This window comes from Alligator mississippiensis, chromosome 1, assembly GCF_030867095.1.
Source record: "Alligator mississippiensis isolate rAllMis1 chromosome 1, rAllMis1, whole genome shotgun sequence".
In the NCBI taxonomy this organism is placed as follows: domain Eukaryota; kingdom Metazoa; phylum Chordata; order Crocodylia; family Alligatoridae; genus Alligator; species Alligator mississippiensis.
The window spans coordinates 146,955,201-146,975,155 of record NC_081824.1 but is presented as its reverse complement, the minus strand read 5'-3'; the positions used below and the strand labels follow the sequence as shown (position 1 = coordinate 146,975,155).

Below are 19,955 nucleotides of genomic sequence, written 5' to 3'. Positions count from 1 at the left end.
CCACCCACCGGACTGTGTAGTCATCCAAGTCACAGCCTCTTAACTTGTTCACCAGCATGGGGTGGGATACTGTATTGAACAACCCAACATGCTGCAGTAATTTATAAGTAGGGAATTTTGAAACAAATAAGCTTGAAATAGCTATAAGATTTTATGCACATATTTCTAAAATGATCATAATAAAAGGAGACAAACTGGGGGGGGGGGAAGAGAAGGGTTAAGTAACACAAATTTTTGAAGTTGCTCTTATTCTATTATTTCCTCAACCTAATTGGTCAAATGACTTACCTCCTCTAACTTGGCCATTATGTCAGGAACTGTAGTTAGCAGCTGGCTTCTAGATTTTAATGCACTGCATGGGGCTTGTACATTTAAGTGGCTGCCATATCTAGTACCATATGCAATGCAATCCTAGTTTCTCAAGTGTAATAAGAGCTCAAAGTCCATTTTTAACCTATTAAACCTATTAAACCAAAAATGCAACAAACTTAACAGTTAGCACTTACATCACCCAAAGCTCGTTCCAGACAGGATGTTAGTTTCATTAAGCTAAGTGCAATTGCTGTAACCTGCATACGCTCCAGAACACCAAATACTTCAAGAAATAGCTGTGAAATTAAAAGAAAGAAAGTTGTTTCACACTGCCAGTGCACTGATATTAAAAAAAAGATTAAAATTATCAAAACCAAAGGTGAATATGATTAGCTGAAATGAAATCTCGTAAGCAGTCCCTAGGGACATTTTTACTGATTCTACAAATACAAGTTTTCTGAACCTGAAATAAGGCTCCAGAAGAAACCAAACTGAATAATCACCACTTGAGATTTGTTTAAACACAAACACCCAACAGCTAGCCTACAACTCCCAGACCAGGTAATACCCATAGAAGCACTATTCAAGGAAGACCTTTGTCCAGGAAGTGGACAAAGAAAAAGAAAGATCCTTGAAAAAAAGCAAACACAATCCTGCAAGTATTTTGCTGGGACAGGCCAAAACATTTTATTCACTTTTATAATGGTAATACACATACATAAATTGTAATTCTAAGGTCAACAAAAGCAGGAAATGAATACACTTCAATATTGTTATGTTGCTCCTACACACAAGGTAGGTTAATTTCAAATTCTGAAAACTAGAATGTGAAGATCAATGTACTTTGTTGTTTATTTGTGTGATCTGGTTCTAAACCTTCCACAGAGCACTGCATAAGCCAAAATAATGATTGCTAATATTCGTTATCTTACCTCAGTTGCGTTTGTCCACTGGAACCACAATGCATACTGAACTTCAAACTGTTCCGTGGTCAGGGATCGTAGGTGTAAGTGAACAGATTCGCATACAGGTCCTAGCAGTTGCACACTTTTGACATAGTCAATACTTTGATCTTAAAGTAAAAAACAGAAGTGTGACCACAGCAGCAAAAAGTCCCTCTCTCAAAGGCTATAAGAAGTTAAATATTCTATATTTTATGTATATATTTCATACAAGGAATGTTTTGGCCAACCCACACTATTTTGCCAGTATTTTACTGGCAGTTTACTGCTCTATAGGATGCAGATGAAAAATATTAAGGGAAGATAAAATACAGGACAAAAGAAAATGCCCATCCCATATAAGGAAATTTATATTTAAAAAGGGCATGCAAACAATGGAAATTCAGTAAGTTAGAATTTAGTTTAGGGGCAGGCAATTATTTTGGCCAGAAGGATACTTAACGAGTTTTGGTCAGCTATTGAGGGCTGGACACAGAAAATCTTTTAGAAGATATCATTTTAACAAATTATAGATAAAAACAAATCATATCTTATAATAGATGTTTGATTTTTAGTATATTTTAATTTTATTTCAAAAAAATATTTTGTCCTGATTTATGCTGTTTGAGTTGTATATACGGAGGCAATGGCAAAATAGCTAAAAATGCAGTCTTATTCTTGTACATTGTGTGTGTGTGGTGGTGGGGCACTGCTTGTGCACTTGGTCCCAAGCGCTGCCTAGGGGTGCAGGGTGCATGCAGCAGAGCTCACTTGGGCAGCACAGGTGAGGTCCGCACCTCCCACCCTGTCCAACCCACAGCTGCCCCCATAGCACTATGCATGGGGCCAAGCCCACCTGCTCCCACCCAGCGCAGCTTGCCCCAGTCCTAGCCAGCACACAACTTCCCAGTAGGGCTGCTCCTGCTACTTGGGTGCTGCTTGGCTTCCCAAGCCTCCAGCAGCTCCTTCTTTTCCTCCTGCCTCTCCGAGAAGGGGTGGGAGCTACAGCAATGCAGCTCCTGCCCCAGCGTTCAGGCTCCAGCTTTAGGCCACTTTCTATCCACTCTGTGCACCCAGCGTGATATGCAGACACTTGTGGGCAGCCGAGAGCTGGAGCCCCACATGCTGGGGCAGAAACTGCCTTGCTGCAGCTCCCTCCACCATCCTGGAGGGGTAGGAAGAGGAGGGGGGCAGGAGCTGCTGGAGGCGTGGGGAGCCAAGCAGCATCCAAATGGTTACAGCCCTGCAGGGAAGCTGTATACTAGGGCTGTGCGAAACTTAGGCAGCCGTTTCGTTTTGGAGGTGTTTTGGCCCATTTTGGTGTCTGAAACACCAAATGTGAAACAAAACGGAAGGCTCCAAAACATCTCCGAAACGAAATGAAACCATCTGAAATGTTTAGGAAAATTTCGGAGTTTCACAGCCAGGCTTGCAGGGAAACAAAAACTAAAAGGGAAAGGGAAGAGGGGGTAAAGGACTGCTCTGATATTGACATCTGTAGCTGGTCAGTGTCTGCGATCTGGCCCCAAGATACCTCCTAATCCCAGTGCTCTGGGGGAGGGACGGCAGCCTGCTGTCATCCCACAGGCAGATCCGGGGGGAGTCTGGCTCAGCTCCGCAGTCCTCCCGGGGGGGCGTGGGCCCCTGGATCTGCATATAGGATGACAGCATGCTGCTGCCACTGGCAAGTGGTATGAGTTTTGCTTTGAACAGTTTGAGGTGCAGTTTCACAGAAACTCCTGCACCTATCTCCTTGAAACTTGGCAGGCTTCATGCCCTCAGAATGGGCTACCATCCCTGCAATTTTCATTCAAATCAGGCAAGAAATAACAAAGTTAAAGGCATTTTAGTGATTCCCCATTATAGCTTATGGCTGAATCACCAAAAAAGTGTTGAAACTCCAAAACAGATTCAGCCTAATTGAAACGAAACAGTGATCTAAAACACTGAAACAAATCACTGTCCCTCCAAAATGGCCAAATCCAAAACCAAATCAAAACACCCGTTGTTGCACAGCCCTACTGTGTACAGTGGCTGGGGCAGAGACAGGGCCGGGACCAGCAGGTACAGATGAGAGCACAGTGTGGACTGCCCCATGCAGAGCTCAGCTCATGTGGAGCACTATGGGGGCAGCCATGGGCCACATCCAAATCAACTGGTGGGCGCTTGCCTGCAGGCCAGATCCAGCTTGTGGGTTGTATTTTGCCCATACCTGGTTTAGATCCATAGAGTCCAATACAGAAACACTGTTTGCACCGTCTGAAGATCTTGTCCTTCATTCTAGTTCTTTTTTATAATAATATCACTCTTTGGCAAAAAGCAGCAAATCTTAGCAAGGGCGATGGGGTGCCCCACAACATCAATACTGTCAGGTATGCAAACTTGATTCACAATATAAAATCTCAGATTTCATATAGGAATCCAGAGCATTTAAAACATTCTGACCTGCTGTGATCAGAGTTCTTTGCAACAGAAAACTGGTCTATTATTTTTCTGTCTGCACTCTATTCACAGAAAAAAAGTGAGTAAAATCTCAAGTCTGGCATTTTCCTAGGGATGCCTCCAGTCTAACAAGGTTGAAAACTACTGTCAACATTTGTAACCAAGAGAATAGCTTCCAAGTTGACCTAACATTGTAGGGCCAACCTTTTTTGCGGGTTAGGCCGCCAAAAGTTAGCTTTGCTCCTTCCCCAAATGTCACTCCAATGCCCTTCTTCTACCTGATCTGTGGCTCTGCTTTCTGATCCCTGCTCAACCTGCTGCTCTGCTTTCTGTTTCCTGGCCCATCTATCTGCCACATGCCATGCAGAGGCTGCTCATGCCACAGGTTGGCTACCGCTGAACATCAGACCAAGGCAGACAGCATCACATCTCTCTTTTGCTGCCTTTGGAAATGAGGGACAGCATTTGCCCTGAAGCAAACTTGCCAAATTAAAATTCAGCAGATTTGTCCCGTCATGCCTTCCACAATGGTTGAAATGTTATAACACATTCTATTCTATAGGCAAACACTCCACCACCATATAACTGATATTCCATTAATCACTAAATGAGAAACAGCATTGCAAAACAGCACGTCAAAGCATTTTATCTTCTTGCAACAGGTGGCTAAGAAAGGATGTAAACCAATGGAGGGGGAGAGGGAGAAGATGCCAAAAAGAAGGCTTTGTTTTGCTTTAAATATTCTCTCTCTTACAGTAACTTTTCCAAGCCACAATGAAAAATGCAACAAGTACTTGAAAATATATATTTTGTGTTTTGGTTTTTACCATTTCAGGAAGGGGATTTTAAGGTTTAAAGTTCCTCTTGAAACTGAATTCTATAACATATAGTGCAGTAACTGCTGCACCACAATCAAATATCCCAATTAGTCTGGGTTTACTTAACCTCTGGTGTACTTTTGCTTTGTTTTCAGTCATAGCAAATACTAACCTGATTTGAGGTAACACACACGTTCCGAGATTGTTCTCCAACTTACTTCACCACGTTTAGACACAAAGTTATTAATATCATAGTTTTCTTTTATCTCAAATCCAAGTTTGCAAACCATATAATGCACAGCAGGAGAAAGGCAGGTGGTGATTGGTTCAGGTAATGACATCTGGAACATAAAATACATTTACAGTAATGAGAAATGACTATGAAACAACTAATTTTAAGCATAGAGATTTACTGCTGGGGGTGGGGGGAAGGAACCAACCCTGTAACTTGGAGCTTGTCTGAAGTTGTATTCTACAAGGTGATACACTCTGCTTCATCTGAGGCCATGCCCACTCTGTAAATTAACTATGCCCAGTGGTAGGACCCTTAAGCACTCTCCATGATTGTACAGTGTAGCAATCAAGGCTAACTTGCAAAGCAAGATAGCTAGCTGGCACCATCATTCAGAATCGATAATTATGTCTCACATAACATTACACAAGATCACAACATCACAGCAACTTTGCAAGAAAGACCACCAGTCCCACTAATTATTCTGAATTAAAACAAGATTTTTATGGGGCCAAAATGTTCCACATCTGTCTAGAGTGGATATCCACTTTCTTCCAAGGCATCTGGTACTAGCCATAGTCAGTGGAGGGCACTAGCCTAGGTAGATGACAAATCTAATTCAATACAGCAATTTCAACACAGCAATTCAAGGGCCACCTCTATAAAGAGTAACTCATTCTGTTGAAAAATTTAAATTAATAAAAAGTTAAAATTTCTTTTTTTGTGGTAAAAGATTTTTCTCAAACCACTCTGAGTATGAATCTAGTTTGGGAACTTATTTATTAACAGTAAACACAAAAGGAAACAAACACTGTGATATAAGTTTATTAGGTTGACTCTACTGTAATTTTTTTCGCTAGAGATCCAGAGAGCAAATTACCATGTAGAACCATTAAGTGCAGGCACTTAAACTAGTTTAAGAGGCCACCTTAGTCCCAGCTCTGGGCTGGGTAGTTAAAGTCAAGGGGTTAAAAAAAAAAAATGGGAAACTTGCCTATTGAATGTGGCCAAAGGACACCCTAAATAAATTCCTAGCCAGACATGCCAAGCATCATTTGAAAAAAAAACAACAACCCCAAAACCCGGCAAGTCTGTCCATATCAGCAGCATTTCTAGCCAGGCAGCCACTAAGGGAGTCAACTGACTTCATGGCTCATTAGAATCCACTGGATCTCTTCTAAACTCTGTCACAACCAAATTAAGTAGTGCCCATGTTACAAACAAGTAAAACCATTCAAAACAGTTTTTTTCTGCACTAGGTTAACTAAGGGTTAATAATAATGATAGTAACCGCTTTTTTTGCTGCGCATGTCAAAAAGAGATTTATAACTGTGACACTAACATGAAATAGAACTTAGCCTTCTATGCTGTACATAAATCATTATAACTGGTCAGAGAAAACAGGGAGTAAGCCTGTGAGATAATACCCTAGCAAAGACCACTAGGTAATTGGCGATTCTAATTAAATTTATGACATGGCAAAAAGCAATTGGCTATTATACAAATAAAACCCGTCTTCACTTCCGTGAAGAACGGGAGACCTCCGCGCACACACCTGAAAAACCTCTGAACGTATGCGTGAGAATAACTAACAAATTGATCACTTGTCAGTCTCCCCTGTCTCGACCTAATCAGACGTAAATCAACGACCTGCCGGCCCGACTTTTTTCTCCATTTATCTGCCCGACCGACGAACTCTTATGCAGACTGACATACGACCTACGAACCTTAAGCTGTAACTAACCAAGTATCTCTGACCTCTGCTATTCACCACCTTGACGGCGTGAGTAAATAATCTTGCTTTGCAACCGATAAGCGTCTGCCTAATTAATTCCACTCCAAGCGTCACAAGTACCCGCCTGATGGCCTTCTAAGGCCCCGGACCCTTAACTGCCCAGGTGGGAGTCAGGGAGAGCTGCTGGCCGGCTGCCCTGGGTCCCGACAAACTCTTCATTCCACAAGTGCTAACCACCCTCTCTTCTTTTTAATGGTCTTGATGTTCCACCCATGATGCTAGCCTTCCTTCTGCCATGCTGCTGTCCGCTTGCTGCTCCTAGCCACAAAGCTCCCATTTCATAGCCCTGCAGACTGGTTTTTAACCCACAGAATGATACAAAATGGGAGCGTAAAGTGACCTCAGGAGGTCATCTAGTCCAGTGGTTCTCAACCTTTATTGTACCAGGGCACATTTGTAAACACTGATGGCCAGTTCCAACCCAGTAAATAGTTTAAGTAGAAAACAGCCTACCAGGCCCTCACTCCCAACCCACTGCCCCCACACCCATTCCCCCAGTGGAGCAGAACAGGGGGAGGGGGGGGGGCACCTTACAGAGGGTGGCCCCAAGCACCCCCTTGCAGGCTGAAACTTTGCCAATTCTGTTTTTCTCCTTTAAAAGAGAATTCATTTTTAAAGTTGGCTCATAACCCTTTCATGCATCCCACAGGTTGAGAAACACTGGACTACTTCAACCCCTTGCTCAAAGCAGGCCCATCCCCAACTAGATCATCCCAGCCAGGGCTTTTCCCTTGCTGCAACTTGGGGGCATTGCTCCTTGTTCTGTCATCTGCCAACACTCAAAACAGTTTAGCTCCATCCTCTTTCAAACCCCGCTTCAGGTAGTTGAAAGCAGCTATTAAATCACCCCTCAGTCTTTTCTTCTGCATTCTAATGAAGGTCTCTGTTTTTTGCTTCCATCTGAACCAGAACCACAGCCTGCAAGTGAAACTTCTATTTTCCCTTTACTAGGGTAACCATACATCTGGGTTTTCCCAGACATGTCCTCTTTTTGGGTCCTCCCATCTCTGTCGGGGGGGGGGGGGGGGGGGTTAAAAATATCAATAAGTGTTTTGGATTTGGCTTTGGTCAGCACTGAAGTTTTTTCTGGCCCTTCCCAGCTTGCCTTAGCAAGGAGATGCATTGGGCTGGGGGAATGGGGGGGGGGGGACAGTGACTGGAGGCAGAAGCATAATGTGCGTCTGCGCATGCAAACATATGTGGCCAGCATACAGACAGGCAGGGTGATGGAATCATAGAATCACAGAAAATTAGGGTTGGAAGGGACCTCAGGAGGTCATCTAGTCCAACCCCCTACTCAAAGCAGGACCAGCTTCAACTAGATCATCCCAGCCAAAGCTTTGTCTAGCCAGGTTTTGAAAGCCTCTAAGGATGGAGCTTCCACCACCTCTCTGTGTAACCTGTTGCAGTGTTTTACTACCCTCCTAGTGAGAAAGTTCTTCCTAATATCTAATTTAAGCTTCCCTTGCTGCAATTTGAGACAGCTGCTCCTTGTTCTGCCATCTGCCACCACTGAGAACAGTTTAGCTCCATTCTCCTTTGAACCCCACTTTAGGTAGTTGAAGGCTGCTATTAAGACCCCTCTCAGTCAATAAAACCAGTCCCAAGACTGACTCCTGGGGCACTCCACTAGGTAACGGCTGCCAACTAGACATAGAATCATTGATTACTACCCTCTGAGCTCTGACTTGCCCTGGTGAATCTATACTGACTGCTCCTAATAACATTATTTTCCTCCAGTTGCTTAGAAATGGATTCCTTGAGGATCTGCTCCATGCTTTTTCCAGGGACTGAGGTGAGGCTGACTGGTCTGTAGTTCCCCAAATCCTACTTTTTCCCTTTCTTAAATATGGGCACTATGTTTGCCCTTTTCCAATCATTCAGGGCATCTCCTGACCACCATGAATTTTCAAAGATGGCCAGTGGCTCTGCATTCACATCAGCAACTCTCTCAGCACCCACAGGTGCATCCCATCCAGCCCAATGGACTTGTACTCGGCCAGTTTTTCTAAGTTGTCCCTAACCTGTTCTTTAACCAGTTGGCTACTCACCTCCTCCCCAAACACTGCTGCCGGATGCAGTAGTTTGGAAGCTGATCTTGCCTGTGAAGACTGAGGCAAAAAAGGCATTGAGTACTTCAGCCTTTTCTGCATCCTCAGTCACAAGGTTGCCTCCCCCGTTCAGTAGGGGACCCACACGTTCCCTGATCCTCCTCTTGCTACCAACATACTTGTAGAAGCCCTTCTGGTTACCCTTCATGTCCCTTGCTCGCCGCAACTCCAATTGTGCTTTGACCTTCTTGACTTCAACCCTGCGTGCCTGAGCAATGCTCTTATATTCTTCCCTATTTATTTGTCTATGTGTCCACTTCTTCTAATCTTCCTTTTTGTGATTTAGTTTGCTGAGCAGTTCCCAACTAAGCCAAGCAGGTCTTCTACCATATTTGCTAGTCTTCCTGCACATTGGGATGGTTTGTTCCTGCACTCTCAGGAAAGGTTCCTTAAAGTACAGCCAGATCTCCTGGACTCCTCTTCCCCTTCAAACTGGCTTCCCAGGGGATTCTGCCCATGAGTTCCCTGAGTGAGTCAAAGTCTGCTTTTCTGAAATCCAGGGTCCTTACTCTGCTGCTCTCCATCCTTCCTTTCCTCAGGATCCTGAACTTAATCATCTCTGGTCACTGCTGGCAGCTAGATGCAGGTGGTGGGGGCAGGGGTTGGAGGGCCAGGGCTTAGGGAGTGTCAGGAGGTGTGGATGTGTGTGTATACAGAATAGGGGGGTGTGTGGTAGGGAGTAGGTGCCTGCTGGTACTGGGGAAAGCTGTCCAAGTGCTGCAGCAGATCGAGGGAGGCACCTGCCCCTGCAGCAGGAGAAAGGAATGGGGGGGAACTTCAAGGAGCTGCATGGCCCGGCCTTGTATGCCCTTGCTTGCAGGGGTGGGGCAGCCTGGGAGATGCTGCAGGGCTGGGGAGAGTAAGGGAATACAGGGGCTGTGGGTCAGAAGTGTAGGGCACCTGGAGGGTGAGGGGTTATGGTCGGGAGTGAGGGGCACATTACTGCCCCCCCGCAATCATATTACCCTGCCCCCAGCTTGTCTTCAGGGGTGGGAAGGGGACCACAACTCCTACCACCATTTACCTTCGTTACTTCCGGGTGCCTCTCTTTCCGGCGCACAATCAGTGACGTTTCACCGTCGCTGCTGCTAACGTCACGCGTAAGGTAGAAAGCCTCGCTTTCGCTGCGCGGGGGAAGACGGAGACGGAGGCAGAGGCGGGCGTTGATTGCCCCCGGCCCTCAACGTCTCGCCGGCCACATGGAAAAGGCGGGGCAGAAGCTGAAGCAGCCGCCGCTCCCGGGGGGCGGGGCCAAGCGGCGCACCAGCATGTTCGAGAAAGAGAATGTGAGGGGCGCGGGCTGCGCATCCGCGCGCGCCCCACTCCCCCAGCTGTTGGGAGGGAGGAGCCCCGTTTTGATTTCCTAGTGCGCATGCGCCCCCGTGGCGGACCTGTTTGGTGTCGTGCGCATGTACAAATTGTCTCATGGGCCCGGTTCAGTGGCTACCCATGGCAGGCATTGGGCTGAGTACCCGACCTCGCCCTGTTCAGCCGAGTTGTTTCCATCAGGCTCTGAATGGGGCCTCTTTTCACAGCAGTGGTTTGGGCAGCTGGTGCCTTCCTGACCCACTAGGGATCTTCTCCCTGAGGTCAAGGCAGCCAGGTCTGTGAGGGGGCTAGCTGGGCATAGGGCCTGGTGTTTTTGAGAGTCTGAAAAGGGGCCCAGTGGATAGAAGGTAGCCGGAGAGAACAAAGGCTGAGAAAGGGTCCATTTGCCAGGCCTGACGTATGCCAGAAGCAAGCAAATGTCTTTATGCACATTTGGAAGGTTTCAGGAGAAAGGCGTGACGTGAAGGGCCTGCCTTCCCCCTCTCCCCCAAGGGCAGCACAAAGGTCCTAGCATCAAACTCCCCACCATAGTGTCATGACCTCAGGAAGTTGAAACTTTGTAAATTGACAACTAGCCCTGCTTAGAGGTCTGAGTTTGCATGACCAGAAAGCAAAGCTTCATAATGGAAAGTGAGCTGCAGTTCAGCTGGGGCTGGGATTCTCCAGAACCTGTGTGGATAGGGCTGCAGCATGCAGGTGGCTGCTTTCAGATGATTCTTCCATTCTTGAGCCTGTAAATTCCAGAGATACCTCTTCTCTCTGTAGGGTTTGGAGTGCAAGGGGTTGGTTATAGCTGTGGTGTTTTAAGGGCATATGCAAACCAGGTTCTTTAGGTAAATGTGACTCCCATTATTGGACCAACTCAGTAGTTGGAAAAATTGTTCTTTGCAAGCTTTCAGGCACAAACACCCTTCTTAAGGCATAGGGAGACTGTGCCGGTGTTATACGTTCTCCACACTGGAATAGAAGCCAGCATACAAAATGCAGGTCTGTGAAAATGCAAGTGTGTGGCAGTGAGGGTCAGAGGCCATGGGAAACCATAGGTGCAAGACAGGTAGGTGGGGGGAAAGGTGGGGGGGAATGTTGACCTGGTGATAAAATGTAGCTGGTAAAATGTAGAGAAGTTACCTGGGGTTACTGGATGTTAGGCAACTTATAATGTGTCATAAATCCAATGTTTAGTCCATGAGCTTTTGTATCCAGTAGATTTATGAAGTGTAGTTCATGGGCTTGGTTATGAAGTATTTTGTAAAATCCTTTTGTGTATTAGAACTGAGAGACTGGAGAGAGAGTAGTTATCTTGTGAGAAATGTGCATAGAGTAATCCTCTCCATTTTACTGGCTACATGCTATCACCAGGCCAACATTCCCCCTTCCTCCCCCCACCTACCTGTCTCATACCTATTGTCTCCCATCCCCTCTGATCCTCACTGACAGACCTGCATTTTCACAGATGTGCATTTTGTGTGCTGGCTTTTATTCCACCATGGAGAACATATAATACCAGCAGACTCTCCCTATGCCTGAAGAAGGATGTTTGTGCCCGAAAGCTTGCAAAGAACAGTTTTTCTAACTACTGAGTTGTGGCAGGCAGCCAGAAGACTGGAAGCGGCTGCACCAGTGTCCACAGCCCCAGCTTGGCTCATTGCTGGGGATGGGTACATATGCACCTCAAGGCGGGTGGTGGGGAAGGGGCCATGGCTGCGCTGCTACAAGGGTTGGGCCCCTTGCTATTCTGCTGCCATCTGTCCCTGGCATGCCAACGTCTTACAAATGGAAGTTGTGGGTGTTTTTTGTTCTCTGCCGAAAAACTTCGCAAATTCCTGAATTAAAATGCTTCTGTTTTACATTACATTTCCATTTTTACCTTTTCTCATGCCAAGGCTTTTTTCCCATTTTAATTGATATAGGCCTGTGGAAGTGTTTGCTGTTCTTGTTGAGAGTTTTTAATGGTTTCTCTTCTAGTACCCAAAACAGAAATGAACAATTTGCCGTGTAGTCTTTTCAAGTATCTCATAAAAATATCTCTCACAAAATCTGCCTCTTTCTTCCTTTTGGTTCTTAAAAAAACTTGATTCTCATATATTGAATTATGATACCAAGCTTTACTTTTTTTTTTTTTAAGTTTGCACAGCTGCTGAAAGAAAGAATCAGAAATTCAAGCCATGATGTTTGTGGTACAGAACCAATGGAAGAGGAGTCTATGGCAGAGTTTGGGAAAACTGAATTATTTGCACTAAAAGCAATGACAAAAATGAGATATGCCAATACATACAGAATGGAGCCAAACAATAAATTCCAGGCTCATTTAGTAAGAAAGAAGATTCAGCAGATGCTAACGGTAGCGTAGTATTTTCATTTAAAATGTCAGTGTATAAAATGCTTAATTATACTACAAAGTTAAGTGCCAGTCCTGCAAAGACTAGATGGGGCCCTGTAAAGGTACCTAACATTAAGACTGCATCTAGATCTTTGTAAGATTGGAGACTTAATATAGCAGTAAAGTTTAAACACTGTTATAAATCCATCCTTAACATCACAGTGGGTCTTATCCTGAAAGGCGCAACCTTCAAGTTTCTTGCTGAGTATGGAATGAAGATGGGAGCTGAAGGTTCTGACATTCTTATGTTAATGTATTGAGATGTTTCAGGGGTGTAGGTTGTAGCCGTGTTGGTCTAAGGACATAGGCAGATAAGGTTTTTCGGGTGAATCTGATATCTTTTATTAGATCAACTTAAAGATGTATCAGAGCACTTTCCACAATAGAGTACTTAAAACTCAATTGGACATACAAAAAACTAGAACTCTTGGTTCCAAAATGATACCTTTTATTAGACCAACTGGAAAATGGCAAGAAGTACACCCCTAAAACTCAATTGCAAATTTGCGAATTTTTTATTCTGGTGATATGCAATTTAAGAGTAAAGTGAAATACCTCTGTAACATTACCATGTGATTCATTGTCACATACGAAGATCAAGATTAAATAAATGCAGGATTTTTCTCCAGAGAATTTGTAGAGACAGTCTGCAGCTGCTAAATACTAGAGAAATTTCTAATAGTTACCCTGAAAAATTATAACTAACCCCTGTAACCAGAGTGGTTTTCTGGAAAATTTTGAATGGGAAAATTTTCCAGAAAAATGTCCAATGCCCTGATTTAGCATGTTTGTTTGACTTATATTTAGTAAACAAAACTAAAAAAGTACATCCATGTTAATGTTATGTCCCAACAGCCACAAGTATTTGAACTGAAATATTTGATTAGGAAAAAAATTAAATACAGCTCACTTAATGTGGTTTCAATCTTATATTCAAACAAATTAAAAGCTTTATGTGGAAAGAAATTATTTTTATTGGAGTACTTGTAAAAATGTAAAGGCAATACACAATAGCATGTACTTCCCAAACACTGTTTGTTTAAATTTAAAAAAAAAATGAAGGCACTGAAAACTGCCGACCCACTAATTTTAGCACACCCAAAGACCTGTGCATGATATACCGTGCTTTGGTTTTGATTTGACTTGCACAGCCAATTAGGTGAATTCATAACTTGATTTTTGGTTTGGATTATTATGTGAGTATATTTACCCTTCTGTTTACAAATCCACAAAACATAAATGTACTTTCTCACAAAGTTCCTGGGGATAATCACCTTAAAAACATGAATTACAACTTTGAAACTGTCAAGCTTGCCTAATATTGTATTGGCATCCATTCATTGTCACTAATGAATTTTATGAAATAATGAATTTTTAGAAATGGAAAATTTCCCATGGAAAAATAAAGCACTGGAAAATTTTCTGCCCCATATCTCACTACAGACATGCTGTAGATATGCAGACTAGCATGTTCATAGGTTCCTTTCCATTAGGCTGAGCCTGAAGAAAAGAGAAAATGCATATGTATTCATTATATATAGAACTAAAAGGAAAATTGTTAAAAGTAATTAAAGGTCACATTATTATTATTAATGCAATTATTTCACAGTAAAAAGGATAGCTTATTTGTGTGGTGTGCATCATCTTTTGTGCTAGCACTCAAGCAATTTATTTGTTTCTTTGTAGCTAAAATTACTGAAAGTTTTAGAGAAAAAACATGATGGAGATTTTTTTTTTAAAAATTCATAATTTTTTAAAACTCTTTTGATAGAATAGACTTCAGGAAGTTAATTATGATGGTGCAACTAGCAACTTCCTGTGTACTTCACTCTCAGAAGAAATAATAGCATCTGTCAAGGCAATGGGCTTTGATCGTTATAAGTATGTAGTAACAGTACTAACTGTGGAAAAGACAGGTCAGGCAATAAATGTGAGTACACAAATTAGTTTGCTCATGGTATTTCAAAGCTAAATTAAAAGTTTAGAATTGTATCATGTCTCCTGGCACTTTGAACCACATTTGGGGTGGTTGAGAGCCACAGTGAATTAGTGGAAGGTGGCTCTTGGAATTCAGGTACACAGGGAGCAACGGTGCCACGTAGCAATAATCTATCATATGCATATGTCAGTATATGGAGGGCATGTGGAGTTTTTACACCTTTTGTTTCGGTGAATTTGGTAACAGAGAGAAAACCACTTAATTACAGTTTTTACCTTCCAGGTTTTGGAAAGTCAGATCTCTTAAATGTGATTTTCTTTGAAGGAAAAACATATTTCGCGGTAACATAAAAATATGATATAGAAACATATATATAATTAATACAAGTAATATAATGTAATATAAAGAATTTAGTAATGCCCCTTGTAATTTTGCAGTTTTATATCCATTATTTTTAATACAGTCATATAAACTAGCAGTATCTCTGTAATGCTGCATGTTCATTTTACATTTTTAAAGTGAAAAAATATTTCCTTAAGACTTGTGCTACTTAATGAGTTTCTATGTACTTTGTTCTTTTCTCCCATATAGATTGCCAGCAGATGGCTCTGGGATGTTGCAAGGGATGACTGGGTTTCAGCTAAATGTGAAATGGAATCTTTTGTTGTATTGGCTTTGCTAGTTGCCTGTTATTTTGAGTAATTTTTCTAAAAGCTGCAACTATTAATGTATCTCACAGCATTGTGAATGTTTGTTCAAAACCTTTCAAAATATTATTGTTGAATGCTTTCTTTTAAATTTTAAAATAGCTGTTTTGTTAAAAATCCACATACTGTACTTTAATTCTTTCTAGTTTATTTGTGTGTGTGTTGTGCATATTATATGTCTACTGCATTTCTGTGTCTAAAAATTAATGATACGTTTAAGGCCACATCTTGCAAGGTACCAAATGTCACTTCCAGCAGTTGCTAAGCAATGGATTTATAACAAACTGCAGTTTAACAATTTCATTCATTAAAGCAAAATGTTCTGCCTTTGGAGGTGGAATTTGCAACAGAAAAGTAACATTGTATTTTCCCCTAGGTCTTGTCATATTCATCAAGCTGCACAGGAAGAGTTTGTACAGACCTGGTATAAGAAGCCACTGTAATGTAACTTATATTTAAAAAACTTTGATTAGATTAAATATATTTTCTCTCTCTACTTTAGTCAACTGTTACTTCTTATCCTTCTTGTTAAACAGTTTGGTATTTTGAAATTTGGAACATCCTGTGTAAATTTGTCTTTACCCAAATCTAAGTTATTCTGAATTTAAAATGACTTCCCAATAATTAGATTCTGATAATGGAAAATTCATAAATTTGTTGTAATTTTCCATGTACACAATTTAATTATTGGGATATTGTCTTAAAGTCATGGTCCCCACCACTTCAGCAGTAAAAGGATTGGTGAGGGGCGGGCAGCAGGGGGAATCAGATAGATAGCCTGACCCCTGTCCCTTGCTCCCCTATACCTTTCCTCCCCTCCACTTGCCCCACTGCTGCCTGCACCAAACAGTGCCTGAGTCCCCTTCCCCCTTGCTCTTCCCCATGCCTTCAACCCTTGGCACCTCCCCCCGCAGTGCTTTCCCCTTCCACTTGGTCCCCCTTGCTGCCTGCTCCCCAGGTTTTGTCCCTGGTCTTTCCCCCCACCTCTGCCCCGCCATCTGGGGCCCCCCACAGCCTTTTTCCCCTTCTGCCACCTACGCTTTCCCCCCCCACACAGCCACTGCCCCCTAACCCAGCCCCAATGGTTCTGGCAGGGCTCCATCCCTGCTACAGCCCAAGGCAGGGGTCATGTAGCTGTGTCAACCTGGCCTGGTAGCAGGCTGCTGCTGGTGGGTTGGCCTGGGCTGGTGCTGGAGCAGCTATATGTCCCTGCCCCAGGCTGGAGTGGGAATGGACCCTGTTGGAGCCAGAGAGTAAGTGAGGGCTCAGGGCAGGGGGTGGTGGTAGCTTCTGGGGGGTAGGTGAAGGGGTAGAGGCTGCAGGAGAGAGGGTAGGCAGCAGCTGCAGCTACAACCACAACTGTGGGTCAGTCAGAGCTGTAGCACTTGCCTCCTGACCCACCAAACCAGCCACCTTGTACTTGAATCTAAGATGAGGAGCATTCCCCCCCCCCCATTTAATGGAGGGGGGCACCTCATCTTGGATTTGAGTAAATGCAGTAATGTTTTGTACTACCAAGCCCTTACCTCTAACACAGACAGATCTTCAGATTAGAAATGTCACTTAAGCAGTAGCATAAGTGAGGTGGGATGGTGGGGGCACCAACCCTGGGCTCCAATTTAGAGAGGTGAGGAAACCACTGCCCCATGTGCTGCAGAACTGCCTAGTTACATGTCTGCTTATAAATGTTCACACTTGGCTTCAAGCTAAACATTGGGCCTCAGTCCAATCAACACTTAAGCAAATGAAAGCTTTCTTATTTGTGCATTTAAATACACGTGTATGGTCCCACTTCTGCAAATTCTTAAATATGCAAAGGCAGGGGAAGATGGCACCTTAGGACTTGTATACAGTTGCATGGAGTCCCAGTGTGTATAGAAAGGCATAAGCCGGCAGGGTGCTTTCAAATAAAACATATTCGATGACCTTTATTTCAAAGTGCCCTGCCGCCATTTTTTCAGCACTGGGATGCTGATACACGTGACACACGGGTGCTTTTAAATAAAGTGCCTGGCTTGCTAACTAAAGTGCCTGGCACCGCATCCCATAGCACATGTAAAAATGCCTGTAAAGACTAGGCATAAGCTTTCATAGGCTACAGGCTACTGCATACATTCATAGCATCTGATAAAGTAGGTTGTAGCCACCAAAAGGTTATGCCTTTCCGAATAAGTTAGTCCATGGATGCTCAAGCCCCAGCCCACAGGCCACACCTGGCTCCCAAGCCGTGTCACCCAGCCTGTAGGGCTCCCCAGTATGCTGAAAAACCTGGGGGGAGCACTGGCAGCATTAAATGTCACTTGCCTGCTGCTCAGTGTCTGGACCTAGGGAAAGCCCCAACACTGGTATAATTGCGGGGAGGATGATAGGGGTAACCACTGTGCCCCAACTTGGGGGGGATGTTGGGGAGATAGTTGCTTCTGACAGCTGTGTATTCACAATTATTTCAACAGCAACCTGAAGTTGCCCTTTTCACTTTGCTGTGGGTGCCTGACTGCATCCCTACATTGCTGGCCTCTCAGGCTGGGCAGTATGGCACAGCACTAAAGCCCAATCCCAGCACACAGGGGTGGTGCAGGACCTAATCCTGCTGGGCATGGGTGGCGTAATTTGCTAGGGCCTGAAGCCCAGTCCTGCCTGCGGACCAGGTCCCTGCCACTTATCTGGCCCACGGGTCCAAAAGTTTGAGCATCAGAGTTAGTTTATAACTGCTTTCTGCCTGACTTCAGACTAGTATGGCTAACTACCTCTCTTTAAATCTGTGGTTCTCAGCCTTTATAGGCTCAAGGCCCCTCTCAGAAAATGTCAGCTCTTAGTTTTCATTAATTTTTTGAGAGAAGATTATCTTGTGAATCATGTTTGCACACCTCAGAGTGCTAACACTATGTGGTTTCCTACAGCACCTTTGAAAGGATCTCAAGGCACCTGAGGAGCCATACTCCCTTGGTCGAAAATCACTGTTTTAAATATATGAGTAACTGACTTCTGTAAGACCACACATGGTGAATGAAATGGTACTATTCATGCGGGTAAAAACGCACATCTTAATTGTTCACAGGATCAGACTCTTAACTTTTCTGTAATGATATACATCTAATTTGTTCCGTCTTTAAATTACTTTAGTCTTGCTGGGAGACTTATGTGAACATGGGGAAGGAAATCCACACTTCAATGACTGAACAGATGTGAAGTTTGTCTTTCAGTGTTGTATATTTGCCATGGTGCTGTGCGTTTCACATGTTCTTTCTATTAAGCACTGTAGAATAAGTTAGCTGCAGACATTGCTCTAAAATATTCTTTTTCATGGTACATACAGTTGTCCAGTATGTTGTGATACACACCTTATTTGGTTGGCTGTTTACTTACATTTGCCACCTCCTTGATATTTCCAAAGACTGCATACGCTTGACAAAGGAGAATGGATCATTGCCAGTTTCCTTACTGTTTAAATCAAGACTGTTTAAATCCAATGCAAGACTTTCTTCCTCAGGGCTCTGATCACAAGGAGCCAGGCACAGCGACTAAACCCGCTCAGCCTGGCTCCATGTCATCAGAGCCCTGAGGAAGAAGGTCTTGCATTGGAAAGTTTGTTTAACTTGATCCCAACTGGCACCGTAAAAGACAACACCCTAAGAAATCCTTGCCCCTCACATTCATTTCTGGACCATCACGGCTACACCAGTGCTCTTGCACTACCGTAACATTAAAGCGTTACAATACCCCCCCCCCCAACTAGGAATGATTTCTTTTGTCACACCGGGCATAGCAGAGTTATGTGTAGTAGTCAGAGCATGAACGACTTGTGCCCCCAGTGGCTAGGAGGGTATGGCAGCAGCTGAAGTACAGCGGTTGCGGGAGGAGCCCAGTGGTGGTGAGCAAGGAGCTCCCACAGACACCGCCGGTGCTGAGTACTGACCAAGGGCTGGTGACCACCAGCAGCCAGCAGGGATTGCAGACTGCCCGTAGACATTGCCGGCACCGGGTGGCAAGCAGCGACTGCCTGCAGGGGTCAACAGTGTTGGCGGAGCCTTTTTGTAGGGGGTCCACCGCCATGCTCAGGGGGTGCATGTGTACCCGCATGCACCCCCTCTACGCATCGCCCCTGATTCAGAGTATTGTAGATGTTCAGTCCTCTGGGAACGAGGCTGTGTTTCTTGCATAGGCTTAGGAAATATATGTCGCTGTTGAGTTTGGCTTCTTTCTTTTTCATATTGTGAAGTTTCCATTTCAAACAGCAAAATGTGGTATCTTCCATGTTTTGAGGGTGTTGGTTGCAGCCGTGTTGATCTAAGGACATAGATCTCATAGATTTCACAGACATTAGGGCTGGAAGGGACCTCACGAGATTATCGGGTCCAGCCCCCAGGCGAAGAAGGAAAAAGGCTAGATATAAAACAAAGACACTGGCCCAGTACTCTGATCACCCAACAGAGGGGAATGCGAAGACAGTCAGAAAGCCAGCTACAATTCCCTGCCCTGGTGCCAGCAAGGCCCTGGCATCAGCTCACGCATACTGATTTGATCACAACCCCCACTGAGGGATGCCGGCTTTTTATTCCCATGTCACAGACCTGGGAACAAAGTTCAGGGTGGTGTTGCACCACGCATTGCCACCACTTAGGCCTGCTGTATGGATACGAGGGCGCGCCTCCACACGCAGTCTCTGAAATAACCATGCGGTAAATACAGCACCTTACACCGACTTGAGCGAAAGTTTGATAGAAATGAAATTTACACCCAATTAGTTAGGGCGCCGTCAGGCACGTGTAGACACCGGTCTATTCCTGCTTAACCCGCAGTAAATTCAAGGATGCACGTGTGGACAGCCCCGGAGGGTACCACAGTGCTGCGGCACAGCCACGCTCTCTATCCTCGGAGGTGTTTCAGACGGGTGATGCCGTGCCCCGTCCCGGGGGAGAGCGGCCCCGGGGGAGGGGGCCCAGGTGCGG

At 44.3% G+C, this 19,955-nt stretch overlaps 2 protein-coding genes across 5 annotated transcripts in view; one reads left to right on the top strand and one right to left on the bottom strand.

The window, feature by feature from the left end:
• Positions 1-9,760, bottom strand: part of ERMARD (ER membrane associated RNA degradation) — a 33,485-nt gene extending 23,725 nt beyond the window's left edge. For all 4 annotated transcript variants that reach the window (XM_019479834.2, XM_019479835.2, XM_019479836.2 and 1 more), the window contains exons 1-4: positions 9,676-9,760; positions 4,686-4,854; positions 1,245-1,384; positions 507-608 (exon numbers count right to left, since the gene is read on the bottom strand). In XM_019479834.2, the coding sequence (XP_019335379.1) occupies positions 507-608; positions 1,245-1,384; positions 4,686-4,854 (411 nt within the window). In that variant the 5' untranslated portion in view covers positions 9,676-9,760. The remainder of the gene's footprint in view (positions 1-506; positions 609-1,244; positions 1,385-4,685; positions 4,855-9,675) is intronic.
• A 62-nt stretch (positions 9,761-9,822) lies between these two features.
• Positions 9,823-15,502, top strand: DYNLT2 (dynein light chain Tctex-type 2). Its single transcript, XM_006277400.4, has 4 exons — positions 9,823-9,937; positions 12,106-12,321; positions 14,132-14,290; positions 14,891-15,502. The coding sequence occupies exons 1-4, from the start codon at positions 9,851-9,853 to the stop codon at positions 14,999-15,001; spliced, it is 573 nt and encodes a 190-aa protein (XP_006277462.1). The 5' UTR covers positions 9,823-9,850; the 3' UTR covers positions 15,002-15,502.
• The last annotated feature ends 4,453 nt before the right edge of the window (positions 15,503-19,955 follow it).